Source organism: Syzygium oleosum, unplaced genomic scaffold, assembly GCF_021117445.2.
Source record: "Syzygium oleosum isolate NSW1041296 unplaced genomic scaffold, Sole_v2.1 Sole_v2.05, whole genome shotgun sequence".
Classification (NCBI taxonomy): Eukaryota; Viridiplantae; Streptophyta; class Magnoliopsida; order Myrtales; family Myrtaceae; genus Syzygium; species Syzygium oleosum.
Window position 1 is genome coordinate 9,984,338 of NW_026607489.1, and position 17,510 is coordinate 10,001,847.

At 39.5% G+C, this 17,510-nt stretch overlaps 1 protein-coding gene across 4 annotated transcripts; it reads left to right on the top strand.

Annotated features, from left to right (window-relative positions):
- The first annotated feature begins 9,231 nt into the window (after nucleotides 1-9,231).
- On the top strand, nucleotides 9,232-15,814 carry LOC115681745 (uncharacterized). Of its 4 annotated transcripts, none has more exons than XM_030605801.2 (8): nucleotides 9,235-9,470; nucleotides 10,415-10,737; nucleotides 10,978-11,063; nucleotides 11,287-11,433; nucleotides 13,084-13,186; nucleotides 13,735-13,847; nucleotides 14,514-14,644; nucleotides 15,442-15,814. In XM_030605801.2, exons 2-7 carry the CDS (start codon nucleotides 10,503-10,505, stop codon nucleotides 14,604-14,606), a joined length of 777 nt encoding a protein of 258 aa, XP_030461661.1. In that variant the 5' UTR covers nucleotides 9,235-9,470; nucleotides 10,415-10,502; the 3' UTR covers nucleotides 14,607-14,644; nucleotides 15,442-15,814. The 4 variants fall into 4 exon arrangements, with proteins under 4 accessions (XP_056167800.1, XP_030461661.1, XP_030461658.1 ...); XM_030605798.2 differs by having other exon boundaries at nucleotides 14,514-14,619; XM_030605799.2 differs by having other exon boundaries at nucleotides 9,235-9,459; nucleotides 14,514-14,619.
- The last annotated feature ends 1,696 nt before the right edge of the window (nucleotides 15,815-17,510 follow it).

Consider the following 17,510-nt stretch of genomic DNA (forward strand, 5'->3'; position numbering starts at 1 on the left):
AGGCAGAGGCGGCGGCGGCGATGACGGCAGCGGATGACCGAGATTGGAGTGGCATGGTGGGGGGCCGCGTGGTGGGCCGCGATTGCTAGCGCCGTGAGCTTCGATGGTTAGGCTGCGCATGACAACTTGCCAAACAGTGTTTGATTCTGTTCTTTTGTTCCCAGAATCAGTTTGGGAACAGAAATGCGTTTGTTTAATTTTTTGATTCTGGGCACAATTTTGTCAAAAATTGTTCCCGGAATCGATTTTGGAAGCGAGAATCAAGAATAAAAAAAAGTAGCTTGATTGGGAACAATTTTGAGAATCAATTTTTTTTTCTTCTTCCTTTTCTTGGTTTTTAATTTAGCTTCTAATGTCCGGCCCGAGGACCGCCCTCGCCGGATCTAACGAGAATAAAATATTTTAATAAAAAATATTTTAACGGCCATGGCCAGTGACCAGGCCATGGCCATAAAAAAGCAAAATGTATATTTTTAATAAAAAAATTTATTAATAAAAAAAATATTTTACAGGCCATGACCGGCGATCAGGCCATGGCCAAAAAAAGAAAAAAATATATTTTTAATAAAAATATTTTAATAAAAAAAATATTTTACGAGCCATGGCCGGCGACCAGGCCTTGGCCAAAAAAAATAAAAATATTTTAATAAAAAATATTATTAATAAAAAAAATACTTTATCGGCCATGGCCGGCGACCAGGCCATGGCCCAAAAAAATAAAAATGTATATTTTTAATAAAAAAATTTATTAATAAAAAAAATATTTTTAGGCCATGGCCGGCGATCAGGCCATGGCCAAAAAAAAGAAAAAAATATATTTTTAATAAAAATATTTTAATAAAAAAAATATTTTACGAGCCATGGCCGGCGACCAGGCCATGGCCAAAAAAAATAAAAATATTTTAATAAAAAAATATTATTAATAAAAAAATTATTTTACCGGCCATGGCCGGCAACCAGACCATGGCCAAAAAAATAAAAATATATTAATAAAAAATATTATTAATAAAAAAAATATTTTACCGGTCATGGCCGGCGACCAGGCCATGGCAAAAAAAAAAGAAAAAAATACTTTTAATAAAAATATTATTAATAAAAAAATATTTTACCGGTCATGGCCAGCGAGCAGGCTATGGCCAAGAAGGAGGAAAAGAAAAAAAGAAAAGAAAAAAAAGAAAGAAATATTAAAATATTTAAAAATATTATTAATAAAAAGAAATTTTGTAGCGTTACCAAACGCATTTCTGTTCTTTTTCTATTCCAGGGATGGAATTTTGGGCCGTTAAACAAACGCCTTAAAATGCTCAGAATCAATTCCGGGCACAGAATCTGTTCCCGGGCACAGAATCGTTGTCATGCGCAGCCTTAATGTTCTTAGGGTTTCGTCGTGTAGAGACAGAGAGGAGAGAGAAGGGGAAAGAGAGGGGGATTTGTGGGTGGTACCAAGGTGTCATGGGTCGGGCCTGACCCTAACCCAACTCTAATAATACCCACAACTAAAAAGCCCTATTCGTAAAAGACAAGCCCCAACCCCAGAATAACCCAAATTTTAGGGTCGGGCCGGGCCGGCGCGGGTCGAGCCGGGCCGGCACGGGTCGAGCCGGGCCGGCGCGGGCTTTTTGGACACTCCTAGTTTGCTTGACTTGCTAGAGTGGACTTCGCCGGAGCGATGCGGAGAAGTTCCGGCGGCGGAGACCAGCAGACGACTGCGAAGCAACTGATGACGACGGCGACACGGCGACCGAGAGAGAATGTTATTTCTCATTGTGCCCGCCGGCCGCGTAGATCTCACCAAATTAATATAAAGAAGTCATGCCGTGCCATGTGGTGCAGTCAAGCAGTTTGCTCGGATATTTTTCCCATTTCCCTTTGTATTTGGATTTTTATTTGGTTGGACTTAAGTGGCGACCCACGTGACCGCCACCACGTGACCCCGTCGTCCCGTCCCGTCGGGGGGCTTCTATGGTATCTTGACGCATCGATCCCGATCCCCTTTGGCTGTAACTAGGGGTGAGCAAGATGGAACTCTCTCGGGATCGGACCGGACCGGATCGACTGATTTGGTCTAGTTCTCGATTCCTAAAAGTGGAATCGGTTTTTGGATGGTCCGGTTCCCGGTTATAGGGTGGAAACCGGACCGAATCGGATTGGACCGATAAATATATATATTTTTCTAATTTTTTCATATATATTTATTTACTTTTAAAATTTTTTGAAAAAAATAGAAAGCCTTATATAATTTTCCTAATTCCCTCTTACCTTTACCAATAAGTGATTGGTCCTATTGAAATCGGACCGGACCGGACCATCGGTCCGGTCTAACTCACAGTCCCAAAACTAGCCGATCCATCCTCGGTCCTAGAAACTGGGAACCGGTCCTCTCAGCTCGGTTCCCCTTTTTTGGATTGGACCTGACCGGACTGGGAACCGCTCACCCCTAGCTGTAACTCAGTCATAATCCCGTGCATTTTCGAGTTTCCGTATAAAGCGTCTTTCCATATAAAAAAGAAGTCTCGAAAAATTGTATCGATCAACAGCTGAGGATGTATCGTTCCGTGATCTGGTGGCTGATGGATTGTCTAGATGATTGAAGTAGCCCAGGGATTTGTTTCCTAATTTTTCCACTTGCGAGGAAAAGAAAAATTGTTTTGATTGACGCCATATGGAAATGTGGCATGTAATAAGAATAAAGCGGAAAATAAAGTTGTGAAATTCTTTATATATTGATAAATTATATGTAGCCCTATTTATAGGCTTCATACTTATAGGATAGCCATATATAGTAACATAATATTACAATAGAAATCACAATTAATCAGAAATACAAAATTACGATACGAGAGACATGTAGAATCAGACAATATATTTTTAACATTCCCCTCAAACTCAATGTGACATAGAAGAAGTTAATTAGGGTTGGGAGAAAAGATTTTGAAAATGCGCGACGGATGTGCCTTAGTGAATACACCGGCAATTTGATTAACTAACGAAGTGGAAACGAGATGAATGGTGCCATGAAGCATGTGAGAGCATATGAAACAGCAGTATATTGCAATATGCTTGGCACACTCATGAAAAATATCATTATGTGTTATTTGGATAGAACTCCAATTGTCGCAATAAAGTACCGTTCCATCATTATGACGGAGACACCATGTCCTCTAATAACCATTGTAATCATAATAATTATGCTATCGTACCATGTTGAGCTCGATATTCTGTTTCTGTATTAGATCGAGCGACAATAATCTGTTTCCTTCTACACCACGAGATAAGTGAGTTACGTAAAAAGAAGCAGTAGCCGGTAGTGGAGCGAAGGTCTCTAGCCCAGTCAACATCAGAATAAGAGTCTCATATTTGTCATTGAATTTGGCATTAGCCTCAATGGTCTTGTTATCAATGAGCCTTACTCGAGAAAGAAGATGAGTGGTATATTTAGCTCGATAAAGATAATAGCCCGGCAAATTTGAAGTAACCTCCAAGCCTAGAAATAATTGAGTTGCTGGAGATCTTTCATTTCAAACTGTTGACCAAGATATCGCTGGAGTTTTGTAATGCCAGTATGATTATTGTTAGTGATAACCAAACTATGTCGTCTACATTTAAAAGTAGCAAAACATATCCACGAGATGTTTGTTGAACAAAGAGAGCATTGTCATAAGGGCTGGATTTAATCCAAGGTTCGAGGCCTGTGGAAGAAGCAACAGTAGAATATTAATTAAAATCACGAAGCCGAATAGAAGGTTCACTTACACGAGTAGAACGATGAACATGAGAAGAATGTATCACTAAGGGTGGAGATCCCACGAATGGCGTAGACATGTCAGGAGTTACTGAAATGGTATCGCCAGATGTACCTACATCAAAATTAGAAGAAAACAACTATGAAGAGGAAGATGCAAGTGTGTCATCTCTAGAATTCGTGAAAAGCGAACAGTTGGAGAAGACTTAAAAAGACTGAGAGATAAAAACATCATGTTTTCCCAAAAAGTAATATGAGGAGACACTCGTGGACGATTAGAGCAAGGTCCAAAACCGGCACTATTTTCTAAAGATGACAAGCACTGCCAAAGACTCAAAGAAGATTGTAATTTGGAACACTGCCATACTAGTGCTTGTAAGGAGATATGTTACCTACAGTAGGTGATGGAATACGATTGATAGTGCATATAGCAATATGGAAACTACTCTATAACACTATTGTGGACAAAAGGTGAGACGAGAAGAGTGCGTACAACATCTAAGATATGCCTATGTTTGCGCTTTATTTGATCATTTTGTTGGGAAGTTCCTGGACACGAACGATGAATGATGATACCATTTTAAGAAATAATTCGAAGAAACTCTGTATCTCTACATTCCATGGCATTATCTGAATGAAAAATTTTGATATCTTGAGAAAATTGTGTTTTAATCATGGCAACAAAATCACGTAGATATCAGTAAGTTCAAGGCGATTCTTTATAGGATAAAGCCATGCATAACGAGAATGATCATCAATAAAAATCACAACATAACGAGATCCTGAAAGCAGTAAAGTAGATCCCATGCTACCTTTGTCGTAATAAGACGACCAAACTGAAGTCTGATAGAATAAATAGAAGTGTTTGGAAACGGATCTGATGATTCTTATTATCACAGTCCACTAAGCCTCCAAGCGTTCATTAAATTTCTCCTCAACTTCACCAGTAATATGAGTAGGTGCACGAATAGCACCAATGACTCCAAAAAAATAGATATTTCTTGAGCCAATAAAATATAATTGGATCCATTCAAAATGGTTTGAATGGGTATTGAAACTTCAAAAATTTTCCATAATATGCAATATATTAGTATAAACCCGGTAGATTCTATAATGAGTTCATAAAAAATCGGTACTTTACAGAGCTGATACGTAGAAAATAAGACCAAAAATAGATTCAAGACGTCGCAATACCTTGCAAACCGGTTGGAAAACGCCAAGATCGGTCAGAAACGAGTCGCACCGGTTGAAAAAGTAGGCAAATCGTTTTGGTCGATACCGGTCAATGGGAGTCAACACCCGATCGATGAAGGTCAACGGCGAGTTAATGCAATCAATAGTCATGGTTGGAGGCTGGCGTGGCAAACACGTGTCGACGACGTGGCTATAGTGGCACTAACGTGGCAAATGACGTCCCTTTGCCCAGTGAGCGCAACGATTCACGTGAGAGGGACGTGACGCATAGATTTCACTTTGTGGAGGGGGCTGCTGGCGCGTGGGGGCATGTACAACATCAAACATTGACGATCTTCCTAGATCCTATCTCGCAAGAGGATGAAGAAGCGGATGGTGGTGTTGATATTGCAAAATAGGATACACAAAGTGTCGAAATAGCATCAAAAGTCGTCGGGGTCAATGAATCCAAGACATGGAGGCGCGAGCGATGGCGAACGGTGATGACGGTGAGTCTGACGGTGGTGTCAGTCTTGCGAAAGAAGAAACAGAAAGTGACGTAACAGAACTCAAGAATAGCGGGTTTGACCAAACACGAATAACGATGCGGCTGAAATAATGTTGCTGCGACCACCATCTCGTAATAGACTTAAATGAGCGTTTTCTCAATCTATAATGGCTCTAATACCATGATAAGAATAAAGTGGAAAATAAAAATATTGAATTTCTATATGTATTAATGAATTATACACCAACCTGTTATGGGCTTTACAAGATGTCTATTTATAGTAATGTAATATTACAACAGAAATTACAGTTAATTAGGATAACGAGATTACGATACGAGATATACACAAAATTAGTAATATATTTCTAACAGAGCAAGTTTGAGTCCTTGCGAGCCCATTGTCGAGCAAGTGACTTGTGAGTGAGTTGGTCGGCCTCGATCCTAATGCACGATCGAGCAAGGCTTTGCTGTAATTAAGAATCTAAAGTGCTAATCTAGCTTCTAATGCAACTCTAGGGTTCATCACAACATGTTTTAACTTATTAACCTCACCGTTCCGATTTTGGATAACGATACTGTAAGCCTCGTACTTTTGTTTGATGTGCAATGTTATCGGAATTAGCTACCCAGATTTTTGTTCGATGTTATATATGTCCCTCAGCTTTCAAGTAGTTCCCTAGACCGAGTGTCGTTGTGTCAACAAAATTTATATCCCGTAAAAATAAGAGCTGAAGAGAGTTAAGTGAATAAAAATATCTCATCAAAGCTGCCGAGTCAACAAAATTTGTCTATTTAAACTTAAAGTAAAAAGCCACAAAAAAACCCTAAATAATACTTAGTATAGCACATTTAACCCTAAACTTTTTTTTCGACATCAAAAACTCCAAACCATACCCACCACCGTAAACCAAACTTGCATATATGTGACACATTTACCTTTCATCAAAATTTCATTGAATGATTTTTCAGCAAAAACAACATTGATTTTTATTTTACTTAAGCCACGTGTGCTCCATGTCAACACCGTTTGCTTTCTAATGTCCATGTAAGTGGATTTTTAACGCTTCTCATCAACAAAATTTTCACACGGACACAAATTTGAGATTTTTAGTCGGGGTGTGCAAAACGGACCGCCCAAACTAGGAATCATTTGGACGGGACCGAACCGGTTGGTTGGATCCGCTTTCCAGGAGTGTCAATCCGGTTCCTATTCCCTAAAAGTGGAATCGGTGACCAGCCGGTTCGGTTCCCGGTTCCAAGGGGAAACTAGACCGAACCGACTACATATACTGTTTTTTTTTATTTGTTCAAAAAAATTAATAAAATATGAACTAAACCTTAAGTAAACTTCATTGACATAAATTCATTAACAAAAATTAGTAAAATGTAAACTAAACCCTAAGTGACCGGTTCTATTTCCTAAGACCAACCGGTTCGATCCCCAGTTTCCAAAATGTTTAGTGTCACGTAAGAAAGTTTAGGATAAATGTATAGTTTAAGGGTTTTTTTGTGAATTTTGTCCTAAACTTAAATTTCAAGTGAATTCTTAAAGACAAATTGTTTGTATACGGCACCTTGGGCCAGCTTAGCATAAGTAGTACGCTTCGCCCATTTAACCTTGTACTTTATAGGGGTGAGTGGTTCCGGGCCTGATCTGGTCCAACTCAAGAATCGAGAACTGGACCGAGATGACTGGTTCCCAATTTCTAGGATCGGAGATCGGACCGGCTAGTCTTGGGACCGTGGACCGGACTGAAGGGACAAATATTAAATATTATTTGTGAATTGGGAATCGATTGCTTCATTTTTTCCTTTATAGTTCTGATTTGATCTCATAAGGTCATGGAAAAAATTGGAAAAATATCTATAATATATGAAAAACTTGAACAATCGGTTCCAATGGGATCAATATTAAACATTTTTCATATATATATATTAAATATTGTATATATGAAAAAATTAGAAAAATATATATTTATCGGTCCGATCCGGTTCCCATCCTAGAACCGGGAACCGGACCGCTTGGAAACCGGTTCCACTTTTAAGAACCGGGAACCGGACCTATCCCGAGAACTGGACCAAACCGATCGATCCGATCCCGGTTTGAGCGGTCCATCTTACTCACCCCTATTACTTTAGCGGTCGCTCAAACTCGAACGGCCAAAGGAGGGCAACAACGGAAACAGAGAAGATCTCAAGGGCATACACGTCCAAAATTTAATGAATCTGGACTCAACGGCTTACGCTACGAAAAATAAATTAAAATAAAGTCCAATATGTCCTGTTATACCCATAAACAAACACCGAAAAATAACAGCGACCAAAAATAAAATATGGGAAAATAGCGCAACCTGTTTATGAACTTTGGCCTCATTTTGCGATGTCATCTCTGAATTTTAATTTATGCAACGCGGTCCATGAATCTTGCTCTAATGTGCAATATCGTTTCTAAATTTAAATTATTCAATGTGATCCATAAATTTTTATTCAATTTAATCCCTTGTCATCTCTAAACTTGAATTAATGGCAGGATAACATTGGATATTTTAGTTTATGGACTAGATTGAACATTTACCGAAAGTTTAGGGATACATTTCGGGAACGACATTGCACATTGGGTTTAAAGTTCACGAATCATTTGTGTTATTACCCAAACAAATATTTATATTTTCGAGAGATTGATCGGGAAGAAAGAATTATTAGATACTTCCGGCTCATGTCAATTCACTTCACACGAGTTGTCGGATCGCACGAGACCCGCCCTGACAGTTCGTGCGAAGTTGGCTAATGTGGCATAGGTTATCCATACTAGGATTTATTCACGTCTAAATAGTTTTTTTTATATCTCACTACTCTCTTTTATGTATAAATGTGTGCCATGCTCACGCAGATCAAACTTCGGACTTGATATTCTTCGTCCCCATGTCTCGATTCTTTTACTAGTAGGGTTGCATGTATGTCGGCAAAAGCGGGTGTTTTCCAAGAAACGACAAGAACCAAAAAGCGAGAGTTTCTATGTTTAATGCAAAAATTGGGAAAATCATGTTTGTTATTTTTTGGGAAAATACCACCAAAAACCCCAAACTATACCACTTGTGACAAATTTAGCCTGCATTCTTTTTATGATACGAAAAACCAAAAACTATGCCAATTGTGATGTATTTACCCCACAATACTTTGGCCCAAATGCATTTTCGTCTTTTTTTCTTTTTATGTTTTTTATTTCCTTTTTTTTTTCTTCTCTCTTCCCTCCGCCAGCCATGGCGAAGGGAAGCCGGCGAGGGCGGCTCTCACCGGCGTTGGGGTTGGGCGAGGGCTGCACTCGCCGGATCTAGCGAGGGCAACCCTTGCCGGCGTCGGGCAAGAGTCGCCCTTGCCCAACCCCAACGCCGGTGAGGGCCGCCCTTGCCGACTTCCCTCCGCTGGCCATGGCGGAGGGAAAAGAGAAGAAAGAAAGAAAAAAAAAAAGGAAAAAGACGAAAATGCCTTTGGGTCAAAGGTCAAAGTAATATGGGGTAAATATATTATAAATGGCATAGTTTTGGGTTTTTCGTGTCACAAAAAAAAATTCAGGGTAAATTTATCACGAGTGGCATAGTTTGGGGTTTTTGGTGGTGTTTTCCTTATTTTTTCCAAATTTTTTTTTTCCTCAATTTTACGTTTTCTTTGCTTGCCTGCCATCCATTGGTCCGTCATCTGATCACTCGCCACACGCCGCGTAACTTTACGACCGCCCTTGCTATTATTATTAGTTTAGTCATCCTCGAGAGAGAACGACGGCGACGACCTTCCCGATTTTTCCATCGTTACCATATATATCCTTCCCATTTCGGTTTGTCCGAAGTCCAGCTCCCTCTCTCTTCCTTGTCGCGTCGTTGAATCTCTCCCTCTCTCGTTCGCGTCGATCTCGAAACCCTAGGATTCAACTCCCTCCCCCGCGGCGCAGCCGCGAGATTGTCCTCCGAATCACCCGCGAGGCGATCCGTCCATGTCGGTGCAACCCCGTCAAGGTCCCCCGAATGTTGACCCCCAGCAGGTCAGCCCCCGGTGAGCCTCCCGCGTTCTCGCGTTCTCCACTGCTTTCCCGAGCTGAATTCTGGTTGTGCTTTGGGGGGGGGCGCCGAGCTTCGGTTTCTGCGTTGACTCCGTGCTGCATTGCGTTCCCGCCCGCCTCGACGTGCTCGCGGGCCTTCCTCCGCGGTTCGGTGATCGGGGGAATTTCCGATGTCGTTGTTGCTCGGTTTTTTTGTCCGATCGAGAGCAACGCGGCTGGCCTTGGTTTCTTGTTTTGTTTTCGTTTTTCTTTCGAGTTTTTTCCTCTTCAATGGATCATCGTCCATGCCTGGAGGTGGCCTGTGTATATACCCCGTGCGTATTCTCCTAGCTACGAAGGTTGTTTATATGCGGACAAGCTAGCGATGGGATTGATCCTAATGAGGGTTAATTTTTCTGGGGCGGGAGTGGCGGGTGGCGACGCCTATTGATCCATCCAATTTCCTCTTGTTAGGGACGGATGGCCAACCATTGATGGGCAGGGATTTCTTCCCTTCTCGGTGAAAGGCCTTCATGGTTTTAGGCGGCTCACGAAGCTCTTCGTGCCGCATGCATTTGTAGATATTAGTTGCGTATTCACCGTATCAGGGCGTAGAGAACTACGTCTGAGGCCCGACGGTTTCTTTGAGTTCTAGGCTGAGTGCTGCGAAATCGGCATTCAAGAAGTCTGGCAAAAAAGCTGGAGATATTTCTTTCTCTAGTAATAATCGGTCGTTCGAGAGTAGCCTTGAGTTTTCACTGGCATGTCTTTCAGTTTTTCATGATAAGTCACGTCAAAGCAGGGTCGAATCAACTGAGACATCAACTGTCTGATGTTCAGTGGGGGCGAATAGTGAATCTTGATCCGCAGATGAAGTGATGAATTAGTACAATTAAATTTTGACACTTATAATCGATCCTCTTTCGCTGATGCTGTAACTTTTCCTTTTGACTTCCAGGTAGTTGAGTTGCTGTTGAAATGGTCAGCGGGAACCATAGGGCTCGCAATGATAGTTGCTGTCCAGTCCTGATTCTTTATTCTTCGCGATGCAATTAGCAGCTAATGATAGTCATAGGGAAGATGCTACAGAAAATGAACCCATTTTGCAGCGGTCTGATGTTGTGGAGAGATCTGAAGGATCTTCATTTTCATCCGAAATAACAACTGTTGGAGGGGAATTTGCTGTAGCTGTTGATGATTTAGAAAATCTTGATGTCGATGAAACCTGTTGTTTGGTTCATACAGACCAACCACAGTGTCGCATATGCCTTGAAAATGGAGGTCCCTATTTGCTACCTTTATTAATATCCTTTTATATTCTTAGTCTTTTCTTGTCACCAGGGTGGGAAAGCACCTCTCTCTCTCTCTCTCTCTCTCTCTCTGTGAGCATGTAGATTTGTGGTACAGTTGTGGAGGGGACTTGTTAGTGGCAAATAAAAAAAGAAGTTGATTGCTGAAGTTTGTGTGACCATCTTCATTTTGCTACAAATTGTTGAAGCTATTTTTTTCTTAATTTTTCAGGAGAGGACTTGATTGCTCCATGCCATTGCAAAGGAACCCAAAAGTATGTCCATAGATCATGTCTTGATAATTGGAGGGCCACTAAGGTGATTTTTTTTGTTCCTTTGCTGAAATCTCCTCGGTGTGATTGCCAAGGGGATGATATGCAATTTTCTGCTCTTGGAGATGAGAGTTATAGATTAGATTTTGTTTAGCTTCTATAAAATGCCATTTCTGTAGATTGGTTTTTTGGATGTATTCAATTAGTGTAATTTCTGTAAATCTCGTGTGGAGTGGTTTTACTTATGAGTTGTTTGTCCACCATGCCAGGAGGGTTTTGCTTTTTCTCACTGTACAGAGTGCAGGGCAGTTTTCCTGCTTCGCGCAAATGTTCCAGCCGATCGCTGGTGGCTGAGATTGAAATTCCAATTCCTCGTCGCTCGGGATCATGCGCTCATATTTATAGTCGTTCAGCTGGTATAATAATTTTTGCCAAATGAACTTGATATGTTTGTTAAAATGAAAGAAAGCGGAACCTCTTAGGCTAGTTATCCTGCTACTTTTCTGAATTATGGCGTTGTCTCCATACATTTGAATGGTGTGAATTTCACACTGTTACTCGCTCTATTGTGAGTCTATTATTGTGTACTGTAAAGTCTAGAGAAGGTATATTGTTCATTGCTGGTTTTGAATTGATGCTTCTGCATTTTTGCAAACTTGACCATACATCAATGATTTTTGGGGAGCACATCGATTGAGAACTGATTCTGATGTACCTTATTTATGATGTATGATTTGCAAGGTGGACAGACCTAACATTGCTGTTAGACAGTGAAGACCCATAAAGTTAATGTACTTGTCCAAACTTTTAAGGGCTTTGTCCAGTTTGGGTACTTGTTAGGCAAAATTTGCCAGCTTCGAATTTGAACAAGTGGATCAATCCATATGCATGTATTATAACATTATTAAACGCATTGAAAGTCTGCTCCAGAGGTAACGAACTTGAACTTTAAAGGTTGATTCTTGAATGGGTTTATGCTGTACGACTAAAGGGTTTGAGCTGGACGACACATGCGTTTTGCATTACGTCTGATGGTTATGCATTTGAAAGTAAATGGTTGGAAGGTAGCCTGCTGAACATCATCCGAGGGCATGTGCATGCAAAACCTTCTATACTAGCAACATGAACCGAATCTTTCTATTCAAGAACGATATGAAGAGAATAAATGATCATTCGTTTCTGTTAACTTTCTGTGTATCAATCTTATTTCATCTATTGGGACTAATATGCTTTTAAGGTATATTAATGCTTTGGATTTTCCGTTGAAAGCAGTGGCAACAAGCGTTGCATTTTACTTTACTTCTCAGTTAATTCCATGCGTGGATAAATATATTTACAACAACGAAGCTCTCATACTAATTTTTCAGCATTCAACTGCCTAAATAGAATTTCATCTTTCACTTTTAAGTTGAACTTTGATCTTATACTTAGTTTTGGCATATATTTCCTGTATAAGTAATCATTTAATTGTAGATTGCAGTTGGCCTTAATCCAAACATTGATAGGGCAGGTGCACAGTCTGCTTATTCTCTTTCATCCCTTCTTCCTTAAAAAAACATTGAATGCTGCAACTGAATTTAACCACTTGCTGCTTTCTTTTGAAGCACTGTCAATCAGTCATGCACAACTTTTCAGGAAGCAATTTGGTCTATGTAGTCTGAAAATACCATACTCCTAAGCCTTATCGTCTAGTAGGTAGAAATTCGTGGTTTTGATGCTGCTGATTCTGGATAGACTAGAAAGACTAGCGAATTTTCAACTATGACATAAAGTCAGACAATTTCTGTAAAGATGGCTACAGCAAGGTAAAATATGCTCAGTTCAGATTTTGATAATTTTGAAAGTTGAAACGATCTGCTATCCTTTTCGTCACGTAAGGAGAGCTGATTTTATTTTGCTTATGTTAACCTGACTCCATAGGAATGCAATTAATGCTTTGACACATCACATGTTGAACTATAAGATGTTTGAGTAGAATTTTGTGTTTCTCTACCTGTATCAGATGTTTACCATCCTTAGTGATTTATAAAGGTCAAAAGTGAACTATAATAGCATTTTCATGGCAGATTGTTGCATCCTTGGGTGTGCTGGTATACAAGTTCTATGGGGAGGAATTAAGGGAAATGTTTGGTTACGAAGAACACCCATATGGCTTCTACACAATGGCTGGTAACGGCACCTCTACCAATGAACATTTTTCTCCCTCCTTCCATCTCTCATAGAAAAATAAGCATCCATACATCATTGAGTATGATTGGAATATGGCATTATTGCATGCAATGTTCTGAACCAACGTAAATTCGTATGGGTTAGTTATCTGCAATTAATTGTGATATTACTTTAATTGTATAAAATATTGGAATTACGCCTTGTTGTGTGCTACATTGCGACTTAATTTTCCACACCCTACATCTAAGTTGAATTCTTTCTAGTTAAAAGAATCTTTTTGTAGCCAAAAGTAGGACATTCTCTAGAAGAGATACGGGTTTCATGTCACTGTGTTTAGTCTAAAAGGACAATGTTGCAGACATATAAATGCATCTCAAAATTATAAATTGTTGCCTTTTGTGGGAAAAGTTTAACTGGCATGGGTAGAGTAATCCGAAAAATAAATTTGCTTCATCTGATCTTTGGGATATCTTATTGTCATTTTTTCTTTAAGCATCACTTTTGAGGTCCAGAATCTTCTAATGTACACATTTGGTTTAATTGTGCAGTGTTGGCTATTGTTTTGGTGGGTTTGCTCTATGGCTTCTTTATAGCGATAATATGTGGACAGAGGATCAATGAACGCCATTATCATGTTCTTGCCAAACAAGAACTGACAAAGGTCTACTAAATTTTTCGGAGTAACATTGAATTTGCTGATGAATTACATATTGATTGTCGCAGCAGGGTAGCATTCATTGCTCTTTTAGTTATCAAACCTCTTTCAGAGATGATAGTAAAGATAGATAGTGGTGTTCACTGATACAGAAGCAGAGCATGTCATAATCATGATATGAGAGCGTTTATCATTGGATTGAGAGGCAGTATTTAGTCTCTATCATGTAAATGCAAAGTAATGCATATCATGCCATAACAAGAATTTTACAAATGACCTACCATGTTACCATTTGAACAATGAATTCCTCTTAGTTTCAAATTGGGTTTTCTATTGTTTTGTGAATACATAAAATTGTTCTCAATTAAATTCAGCAATCTATAGTTTTCTATCATTTCCTATGGTAGCTGAATCAGTAAATGCTTGCCCTTTTGCCAATTAAGTACATGTTGAAGGGCGGAAGAAACATAAAACATCTTTAACCTTGATTAGCCAAATTCAGCGGTCTCTGGTTCTCTCACGTTTCTGTGGGAGCTGAATCAATATGTGCTTGGCTTTTTGCCGGTTAAGTCCATATTCCACACGTGCACATATCACATATTAAACCTTTGTGGCAGTGCCCATTGTAAATTATTGAGCGTGTTCATGAATGACCTTCATTCTATATGTCAGGAATACGTAGTGGAAGACCGTGAAAAAATGAAGGATGTCCCTGAACTCGATCATAGCCATGTGACGGAGTTACGAATGTTGGGCCTTTATTAGCTCAAAGATAATTGTGAGTATATTGTTCATGTTGATATGTGAGTATTCTATCTTTCACTGGTGCTTGAAGGTCTAATTGTGTCTTCAGTTTTAAATTAATGAACAGAAACTGTCTTAATTTATTTTGGTTCGTTGATGTGTAAGTTTTTTATAAGACCTTAATTACTTCATGAGACTTGACTTTACCTTTGCATATGAGAGAAGTGATGGAGAAACAAAGGAAGATAAAAGGGGGGAAGGGTGTTAGGGCCAGGGTGGATGGATGTCTCCATCAAAGACATTTGAACTGCTTTCACGAAGTTGCTGATAGCAAAAAGAAAAGTGCAATAACATGAAAAGTGCCTTATTGAGTTGAGGGTGACATGTATCCGAACTGATTCTCATTAGCTTTATTTCCAAGTGAAGTAGGCATCGTCTGGACCTTATAAAATGGAATAGAGATGATTCCATGTCATGAGAGAAACATATACGGTTCTCGATTTGAATAAATCTGGTAATAATATCGTGTAAGAATGCATTCTCATCTTCTAAATTCTTAGACGTGGACTTTTTAGTTGACTTGAGGACATGCATGCGCACAGTAATCTATGTAGTTGTGGTCTTGTAGAATCTAGAGATCTAGCGTCAAATCTCTGGGGACTGGGGCAGTCATATAACCAAAGGTTACTTATAGTCTTGTGCTCGGGTCCTCTTGCTGTTCTGCTGTTGAATCCTTCCAATTTATGTTCATGTTGCCATACAAGACACACCGATTCTTTCTTTGAGTTGTCGGTGATCTTTCAACTGTTATGGTTTGTTTTGCTTAAATCTCATTATGTTCCTTTCTTCATCCCAGGTCTAATTTGCTCCTTTGGTCGGTTGGTTTGTACATGTGCTTGAACTTTGGAAGCAAAAATTGTTATCCTCTTTGAACGCGCGACACACTGTAAGGTTCCAAAAACTTAACAGCTGTAAAAGAGAGTTGGTCACAGTACAGATTTTCGTAATTTGTTGATGCTTTGGCAAATCTGATTATATAAACCGATACAAACATATGGTGATGAGAGGGCAGGAGTAAAAAATAACTCATTTTGTATCGGGACTTTTTTGAACGTGGAGCTTGCGCTTGTGCTCCTCGGCCAGGATCATTGTAAAAAGGAAATGTTTATAGACTCTTTGTGCTTTTTTACACTTTCCCTTGGCTAGTGCTTCAAGCGTTTTCTTCTTTCCTTCTGTCTTTCTTGTTTTCTGTTTCTGTCATTCTGTACAATCTTTGAGCATGTATCTCTCTTTCTTGTCCCAAATGAAAAACCAAGCAAGCCCGCCACAGTAATGAAGGCGCTTGTGGAGATTGATGGTGTACTCTCCGGCGACCACCTCCTCTTTTTTCCCTGTTGTCTTCTCCACCATTCTTGAAGACCCTCTTCAATTCAATCGCCTATTCAATTCAACCACCAAGAATTCAGAACTGCTCTTTTGAAGAAAAAATAAAAGAACAAGAACAATAACAAGAAAAACGCGCAAAGAATTTGTGTAATAACCATTGACGTCGAACGGATTAAGATTGTCGAAACACAAGTCATGATGGCAACCGAATAATTCAGACATTGCTCACAGAAAGATCAAACACCATGAAACGAAAGTTAGCAAACACTTTGGTTCGATTCGAGTGCTGAGCAAGTCGGAGATAAAACAGAGACATGTTCTTAGCAATGCCCTATACGAATTCGATGATCATGACTATAGAGGTGTCGCTTCAGCTACCACCGATGACAATGTTCCCCCAATTTCGGATTGCGAGTTTTGCCACACTGGCATGTTCTCATCGGTGGCTGTTAAACTCGGTCGCGGATCGAATGGGGTGATAAATCGTGAGGCCGTGCGACATCTAGAAAGACCCTGATGAAGAATACTGTCGATCGACCTCGGCCTCTTCAAAGCGTTGTATGCGATCGCCCACGGTCCGAGCTCCACCGTGCCCACAGATTAAAACGAAGCTTTGATTTTGGCATATGCCATGTGCGAAGGCGTGCTATCCTGTGATCACGGAAACAGGTACAATCACCTCCGATTTTAACGGTCCAAATAAAGTTACAATTTGTTATGCCGAGTTACACGAGCATCGTCACATGGTAATCTGGTGCACTTTGGTAAGTGAATATGTAAAAATTTTAGGCATCTTAATTCTGTGACTAATAATACATCATGATAATCGGGAAAAAGGCTTTTTTATCCGAAAAACAAATGTTTGAAATATTTTTTTTATATAATTCAGGGACTACATTGATCATGTACCAAAAATTCATAGACGATATCAAACAAATTAAAAGTTTCACATTGCACGTTGGGTTAAAGTTCAAGAATCACATTTGAACAAATTAAAAATTTAGGAATTACATTGCACATTTAGCCAAAGTTCAGAAACTGTTTGTGTCATTTTCCCAATTATTGAATAGGAGAGATCAAGTTTAGACATATCTTAAATTAAAATCTAAGATTTAGGAGAATTTCGAGAAATAGACCCATTCATAAGGATTTTCAAAAGTTTTTTTCCGAGAAATAAATAGTAAAATTGTCCAAAAAATCATAAACTTATTACATTTTTGCCAATTCAGTCACAAACATTTTAATTTTGCCAATTGGGTCCTACACTTTTTCACTTTTTGCTAATTGAGTCTATTCGGCCAATTTTGACTGGAAATCACTAATGTGGACGTGCAGTCGTCCTACGTGTCGCTGTCGGTACTAGCATAGACAATTTTTAATAAATTTTTTTTTCGATTTTTGCATTTATTTATTCTTTTTTCTTTTCTTTTTCTTACTTTTTTTTTTTTGCCCTTCTTCCTCTAGTTAGTCATTGCCGCCACCAACATCTGGTGAAGCTTGCCTCGTTGGCCACTGGCGAGGACGAGCTTTGTTTGCCCC

Excerpts from the sequence above, each read along its gene's own strand:
- LOC115681745 (XM_030605801.2), top strand. The coding sequence starts at position 10,503 with ATGCAATTAGCAGCTAATGATAGTCATAGGGAAGATGCTACAGAAAAT. Across the intron at positions 10,738-10,977 it reads CATATGCCTTGAAAATGGAG|GAGAGGACTTGATTGCTCCA; the intron begins GTCCCTATTTGC and ends TTAATTTTTCAG. Across the intron at positions 13,187-13,734 it reads TGGCTTCTACACAATGGCTG|TGTTGGCTATTGTTTTGGTG; the intron begins GTAACGGCACCT and ends TTAATTGTGCAG.